Source organism: Zosterops lateralis (assembly GCF_965231275.1).
Source record: "Zosterops lateralis genome assembly, chromosome: 3".
In the NCBI taxonomy this organism is placed as follows: Eukaryota; Metazoa; Chordata; class Aves; order Passeriformes; family Zosteropidae; genus Zosterops; species Zosterops lateralis.
The window spans coordinates 26,091,104-26,098,976 of record NC_139764.1 but is presented as its reverse complement, the minus strand read 5'-3'; the positions used below and the strand labels follow the sequence as shown (position 1 = coordinate 26,098,976).

Genomic DNA, 7,873 nt, shown 5'->3' with positions numbered 1-7,873 from the left:
TTGGAAGGAGAAGGAGCAGAGGGAGTAACACTAGCAAAGCCTGCTCCAAAGCTTTCAGGGGGAGGGCAGTGCAGACAGAAGCGTCACAAGCTGGGAAGGCAAAGGTGAAAGGAGCAACCTTGTGTAGGGGAAGGAAAGACTAAGATGGTTCATCTAGGGACACTGTCTGGGTCACATCCTCACAAAGGAGGAAGTGGTTTGGATCAAACCACCCTTAGTGTGAGGGATATGGTGGCCATAGATACTATATGGCAGTTCTCCTTCCACAGGATCTTTTGACCCTATGGTGGTGCAAGGCCACCACTGCCCTGAGATATCCTCTTGGTCTTGCAGGAAGGTGTTCTCACCTCTGACATTGCCATCCACCTCTGCTTCATGCTTCTTTTAGGTGTCCTGCAGCCTGTAACTGCCCAGCCCTGTGCTGCAGCCCTGTTAAGTCCAGTTAGCCCCAGTAAGGATCAGCGTGGGTCTGTATGCCCTGGGGGATACTCACCAGACCTAGATGCTCTTGTGGAACCCAGAATTCAAGTGCATGATTCCTTTCTGGTGTCTTTTCTGCTTCTTTCAGACTAGCTGGTTAGAGAACCATGAGGACTTCCAAGTAATAACCATACATGTGAGATTCTGAGAGCACTGGCCTTGAGGCTGGAATAGGAAACGGCAAATGGAAAACTTTGGTCTGGGAAAGCTCTGCAAAATTAATAGGACCAGGCATCCTTCCTTCTGCTCCAGGCTGGTTCTTGTAGCTCATATCTGCTTAGGCTCAGTGTGGTCTGAACAGGTCTGACCCATCTCATCAGTTAATGGATGTTTGGAAGGAGTTCAGCTGGAGAATAATGGAGAAAAGCAGAAAAAGAATACACTTATAATGTATTCATCTGTGAAGCATCTGTCTTCATAGAGTCATAAGAACAGGCATACTGGATCAAACCAGGGGACACCTGTTCCAAAACCCCATCTCTGACAGTGGCTAGAAGCAGACACCTGGAGAAGAGTAGAAAAACAATACAAGTGTGGGTTCTTTCCTCCAACACTCTCCCCACCTCCAGCTGTGTTCAGCTGCTCACACTGAGCCACATGACTTCTGTGTATTTCATCATTCTCTTCCACATTTCTCCATGGAAGGGTTTCTCTTCCACGGACTTTTCTTAGAGCCTGCACAGACTCCTATCATCCTGTGGCAAGGAATTTCCCAGTTCATATGCTGTCTGTGTGAAGAACCCTTTGCTTTAAGCCTAGTTCCTACCAGCTTCCCCTATTACTTTTATTGGAAAAGACAGTAAACAATCAATTCCTGTCCATCCTCTTCAACAGCACTCTGAATTAACACCACATTATTATCTCCTTATTGCATGTGGTGTCTAGAGACCTCTTTGCACAGGGCAGGGTATAAAGATGAGGCTGAGTAATAGTTGTTTGGCTGCAGTGCTTCCAGTCCAAAGCAGAGGAGGCAGGCAAGGGGAAAGTGTGTTACAGGAGAGCAATGTGGGCTGACCATTGCTACTGCTGGCTTCTTTCTAAAGCTGCCTTTTTCTTTTGCAGGTAACCACGCAGTGGTGACTCCTAAGGAATTTTCCCCTTGCTTCTCCTGAAGCAGAAGTAGGTCCTGAGCAAGAATGCAGCAGCCAGCAGCTGGTGACAAGGGCACCACTCCCTCACCACGTCCATCTCAGGCCAACCTCGCTGATGGCCCATTCTACACACGCCGCTGCATCACTGAGGATCTCAGTTGGTCCCTGGTCACTGTCCCTCCCCTCACTGAGCTCTGCCTCCAGCACATCGTTCACAATTTTGAAAGTAAGTGGGACCACATTTACTTTAGGACACATGGAGAGACGGTCAGTCCCAGAGAGCAGAGGGTCAACAAGGGAGGCAGATGCATCTGAAAGGCAGTATGGCACCCAGCCCTGCCAAAGGAACAGATGGGGAGAAATTTCCCCTTGGGCAGCTAGTTAAACAAACTGTTTAGTTGCTAACTATGTATTTGTACACTTCAGGGATGGCTGTAGTCCTCTGGGCTGCAGTCCAGGATGTGACTCTGACCTTGTTCCATCACATCTTCTTCCATCCATGCTCTTCTGGACTCACCTCAGCCACGACCGGGGCTGTGCAGTTGCTGTTTCCTGCTCTTCATCCATAAAGACATTAGGATAGCGCTCCAGGATGGAGCCCTGTTGTACCAAGTGCTGTACAAAGAGATGGAGAATTGCTCCCTGCCCAGAGGAGCTATCATCTCAGTATTGTACTCACAGGCTCACCCCTCCTCCATGGCTTTTGGTGGTGATGTGACAAGTTATATCCTCAGGCAGGGAATGTGCTTTTGAAGCAGGTGGACTGATGAAACACAGAAAAACAGAAGAAGCATGTCTCATCTGAGAGCTGACTGGGAGGGGGGAAAGAAGGGCCTACCTGTCTTTTTGGCTGACTCAGTGAAGTGGCAGCAAAGACCAAAGATAGTTTTAAGGCTATGTCCACACTGGGACTGTAAGACAGTACAGAGGAGCTCAGTGCTGCCTTATGTCACGAGCCAATGGTACTTGAGGGTCTGAACTGGGACAACCTTGCAGTCCTAGCAGCCTGATCAGTCAGTTTGATGCCAAATGCATTGGACCTGCACTGTGCACACATAAAAGCAATGTGCTCATTTTCATGGGGAACCTTGTGCTGTTACCAGAGCTGTGAGGATGCACCTTGCCCACGGTGGGGCCTGAGTGAGCCTGAGTGAAGCTAGCTCAGCCCTGCCCATATGTGTCCCACCTCTGCTTGTCCCATGGGACTTGGCAGAGAAGGCCACTGCAGTGTCAGCTGTAGGACACTGGAAAACAGACTCCAGGAAGAGGCTGTTGTAAAACTATCAGTGCCCTTAGGAAGGAAATGCCCCAGCAATAGGGGAAATATAAAGCTAACCTGACTTTGTGTTTCATAATCTGCTTTCCCATACACAGATAGGTTTCTCCACTGATGATTTATGTTACTCAACATAACTGTATTCACATTAACCAAATATTCATGGTGTGAGTACACATGGCTTTTCCCTGGCATTTCTTGCCACAAAGAACTTCCACCAAAGAAGAGAGCTGAGATTTAGGGCAAGCATTGGAAAAGAGACTCAGGGGAAAGAGTACCTGGAAACACAGAACTTTTATTTAAACAAGGTGGACCTAAAAGCTAGGAGTATGCCTCAGCAAAAAGGAACAGTAATCAACTTGAGTTAAGACCGACACTCGAATTAAAATAAATAGGCACAAGGACCTGCATGCAAAGCACACAGTTGTTCTCAAATACTGTTCTTCAATATGCTTAGAAACCAAAAGGGAGAAAGTTGAGCAAATGGCAGGCCAAGCTCTCCCATCACTGTAAGGCTGAATTAGTTCTCTTGGGAGCAGAATTCCTGCTCTGAATAAAAACTGCATTCAAACTAAGTTTAAATGGGGAGCGCAGTTTCTGGCACAGTTCCCAAATATTATGAGAGTAAACCCAATTACGCTGTTTCATTTTAAAAGCTAGAAATTGTATATGGAAATGTACAAATAAATCCTACATTCCTTCTGCCAACTTAGCTCTGTGCTCCAGCTTCTAGCAACCAAGGAGAGAGCCAGTATCAGCAGAGGGAAGGGCATGGGCATACAGCTGGGGGCCTGGGCAGAACCACAGTGCCAGCAATTGTTCCTGTGCTCAGACCAATCTCTCATTCCTTTTATCTCTTCCAGAGAACCCTATTTTAAACTATCTTCTGCCTGAGCACCAAAAGAAGGTGGTGGACAGACTCTCCACCAGCCTTCCACTCACCGTGACTGCCAACATAGTAAGCCATGAGGAGTACTGGAAGAGGCGCTGTATGGAGCGCTGGCAAGTGTGTGATGTCTCCAACTACAGAGGCAGCTGGAAACGGATGTTCTTTGAACGTCACCTGGAGAACATTCTGAAGTTTTTCATCCCTAACACCACAGACCCCAGAGAGGTCCTAGACCTCATCCCGCTCTGCAAAGGCTACGTGCGGAAACTGGAGATTGATCAGTTCCTGCCACCTTTGTGGGTGGAGCAAAAGAAGGAGAGCAATGATCTCTCTGACACAGAGGAGGAAGCTGAACTTGGTGAGGTCTACATGCATCACTATGACCTGAGAGATCTCCTTGTTGATCTCCCTCACCTTCAAGAGCTTCATCTCACTTATGGTGTGAAGAACTGTGGCATGAACTTTGAGTGGAGCCTCTTTAACTTCACTGATCTGGACTGCTCCAACTTGGCCACTGCAGTGAAGATGTGCCGTAACTTGAAAGTAATGCACCCCAAACCAAACATTACTCCCTTAGCTAGATCTTCAAATTGCCTGTGGATAGAAATACAGGCACCAGTTTTGCTTGCTGGTAGCACCCTTCTTTTGCAAGTCACATGCTCTGTCAGAGTGCAGAGATGTTAACCTGCTGGCCTAGAGCTGAGTATCTTCTTCTGCCAGGTCCTTGTTAGAATGGGTTGTCAAAGAATCAGAGAGAAAAATACTTGCTCCCACAAAACTTGTTGCCTGTAGCATAAGGGGCAGCAGCACTCCACTGTTTTAACTCTTCATATAGTCCTGGGAGCAAGGAGAGAAAAAGTCCATAAGGAGTTTTTGGTAGTTTTGCTTAGTAAATGCGTGCCAGCCTCTCCCAGAAGAGCAAAGACCCGCAAGAACAGCATGGGGAAACACTCACACTTGCCTTAGAGCAATGAGGGATTTTCCTCCTAAACACTTACAGTATCTTCAGCTCTGTGGCAACCGCAGTGCAGATACTCAGCACCTACAAAACATCAGTGGGCACTGCTATCCAGAGTGGAGCCAGAGAAAGCTGGATGGACTCCCCACAGATTGGCATGCTTTGGGAAATATGGCTTCCAGAAGACAAATGACCTCTCTTGTGGCTGTTAATATGCTGTGGCCACACAGGACATTGTGCTGTGGTTACCACTGGTGCACATGTTCATTCAGACAGGTTTGACTGTGATCTGGGGTGGGTTCTGCTGCTAGTTGCTGCAGACATTTGGACAGCTTTATCTTGCTTTAATTTGGCCTCCAGTTAGAGTTCTTGTGCAGCCAGATGAGAGGAACAGGCGTTTCTAGGAGACAAACCCTTTTTCCCTAGAACAGGCATGGGACATCAGCAGCATGCCCTGCTTGCTGGAAGTATCTGCCCACTAGGACAGTAACTACTTGAGCCTGCTAGCTAAAGATGTCTGAAGTGAAGGGAGATGAATCCTGTTTGGTGGACCATAGGTTTAACTCCATGATGATCTTGTACAAAGCTCAGTCCAAAGCACTGGCTGTTGTAGTGACTGTGGTTTTTATGCCCACAGGTTTTCAAGCTGACACGAAGCAAAGTGGATGATGACAAGATCAAGCTCCTGGCCCGTAACTTGCAGCATCACCCTTGCTTGTTGGAGCTGGACTTGTCCCATAATCTCATCAAGGACCATGGGGCACAAGCTCTTGGCAAGCTGATCAGCCACAGCAAATTAGAAACCCTCGATCTGTGTAACAACCAGATCTGTCACCTGGGGGCTCAGGCTCTAGCTCAAGGCCTGGCTGAGAGCTCCACCCTGACCTCCCTGAATCTGCGCCTCAACTTTGTGGAGGACAAAGGTGGGGAGGCGATTGGCCATGCCCTGCTGACCAACACCAGCCTGAAGTCCCTCCATCTGGGAAGTAATAACGTGTCAGAGAGAACCGCAGCAGTGTTCTCCCAGGTCCTGGCTCAGAACACCACTCTGACGAGCATCAGCTTCTCATGCAACCACCTGGGGCTGGTAAGAGAAGCCTCTTCTCCCTGCAGTCTGCGAGCCTGCATGGTGGCCTTGCAAAGCAGTGCTGAGCCTGTTTCAAAGCCACAGAAGCAAATGCATCCCTCATTTTGCATTCTTGCTATGATAACAATCAATCGTGAGCAGGGAAGAGACTGCAGCAGATGTCAGGAAAAAGAAGGACACCTTCTCTGCATGAACATGCATTTACCTCGCTTGTTACATCTAGCTCTGTTCATAGGGCTGAATCTGTCTTTGAGGCTTTGGGCTTTTGGGCAGAGAGGGATTTTCCTCCCAGGAAACTGAAAACCAGGAAGCATGTCTGGGAAAAACCACAGACGCTTCACACACGTGAGCGTAGTTAATGATAGGCAGCATGAGATGAGGGTCTCATGCATATCCTCTGTGCTTTCGATCTGCTGTGCCATCTGTCACTCAGCAGCATACAGATAGTGTCACCCTTCCCAGAATTTCTCCTGTCCATCACACGCTCAGAGGAGACTGTTAGAAAATTGGCTTGGTTGTTGAGCTTCTTTAACTCACCCTGCAGCCCGGGAGTGGTTGTGGTGGGTCAGGAGTGTCATGTCTGCGTGCTTGTAAGTGACTCCTAAAACATAGAATTACATTTTCTAGACATAAGAGCATCCACAGATCTTACTACATCCCTAAGAGCTGCAGTATGAAACATGCCCACAAACCAGATCGCTTCTCTTCTGCTGATTAAAAAGAGCTTTAGAAATCTGAAACTAGACAGCCAAAAGCAATCATGCTGGCTTTTAAACTTTCTGTGCTGCCTCAATTATTCTCACTGTCAAATAAAGAGACAGCAAGACCAGCTGTCCCTGCTGGCAGGAATATTGGCATCAACGTGTTTGACAAGGGTTTTAAAAGGATTTGATGGCAGAAAACCCTTTTGTGAGTTCTGAGTTTTATGGTCCTGGATGTGAAAAACCATTTGAGTTTAATGATACAAGGGGGCAAAGATTGGAAAGGACAGAAGGATTTTTGTTTAGTGAATAATAATCTCTGTGCTTAGCATCTTCCTTCTGATGAGGTCTCCTGTTACCCATTTGTGAAGTTCCATGGCAGCCCAAAAGATGGCTGGTAGTATTATCTTTGGGAAAACTGGGAGTTTTGCTAGAGATGCATTCAATTCTGACCTATGTATCCCATTAAAAAGAGACCTCTTCCCAGTCCTCTTTGCTCTGCCCTTTTTGGCAAAAGGGCTAAGAGGAAGGATGTTGAGATGAGGGGACCATCTGGATGGAGGATATAGGGCAGGAGGTGTATTTAGTACCTGAAACTGAAGAACAACAGCAGAAAAAAGTTCAAATTGGCACACCCTTGAATACAGTGCTTCATGTATGGGGGGGAAATGCCTCAGAGTGTGTTGCCTCCCTAAGGCTACATGACAGTTTCTGTCTCATGCAGCCTGGTCTTCAGTTACATGAGATACTCCCCTCAGGAAAGCCAACTCAGCCTGGGAAATGGCATCCAGACACAAATATGCCAGTTCTGGGGCTCTCAGGACTGCCAAGATGAGGAACAGCACTCTTAATCCATTTGTCCTCAGCGAGCAGTAAGCTGGGAACCGGGGAACAGGGGGGAGCAGACTCGACTCAGGTTATCATTGCCAGATGTGTTATTAACCAGCATGAGCTTGAGAAGTCCTGACATGGTACCCAGAGGGAGTCATTAGCATGTGTCATATCACAGAGAGGTGCATAAGGTTACACTCCTCCTCTGCACTTCTCCTGTGAGCAACATTTCAGACCTGGGTGGAGACCTTTATCCCTCTTGGCACCATCTCATGGACCTTGCACTGACAGCAGCAGAAGTTGCCCTGGGGAGGAGGGAAAAGGAGCAACATACTTCTGTTTCGGATGTCCTGCTTTAACCATCCCCTCTCATCCTTTTGCAGGATGGTGGGAAGCAGCTGCTTAAAGGGCTGGCCAACAACAAGACTTTGATTGAGCTTGATCTCCGGCACACAGAGGTGGAACAGGAGACTGGTTTCCTCATTCACGAAATTGTGTGGGCCAACCGGGAAGCAGTGAGGATGGGATCTTTGCAGCAACCCACCACAGAAGCCCTTTGA

At 47.8% G+C, this 7,873-nt stretch overlaps 1 protein-coding gene across 1 annotated transcript; it reads left to right on the top strand.

Annotated features, from left to right (window-relative positions):
* Nucleotides 1–1,616: 1,616 nt before the first annotated feature.
* On the top strand, nucleotides 1,617–7,873 carry DRC5 (dynein regulatory complex subunit 5; the record flags this gene model as incomplete). Its single annotated transcript, XM_083858393.1, has 4 exons — nucleotides 1,617–1,797; nucleotides 3,711–4,279; nucleotides 5,332–5,781; nucleotides 7,697–7,873. 4 exons carry the CDS (start codon nucleotides 1,617–1,619, stop codon nucleotides 7,871–7,873), a joined length of 1,377 nt encoding a protein of 458 aa, XP_083714519.1.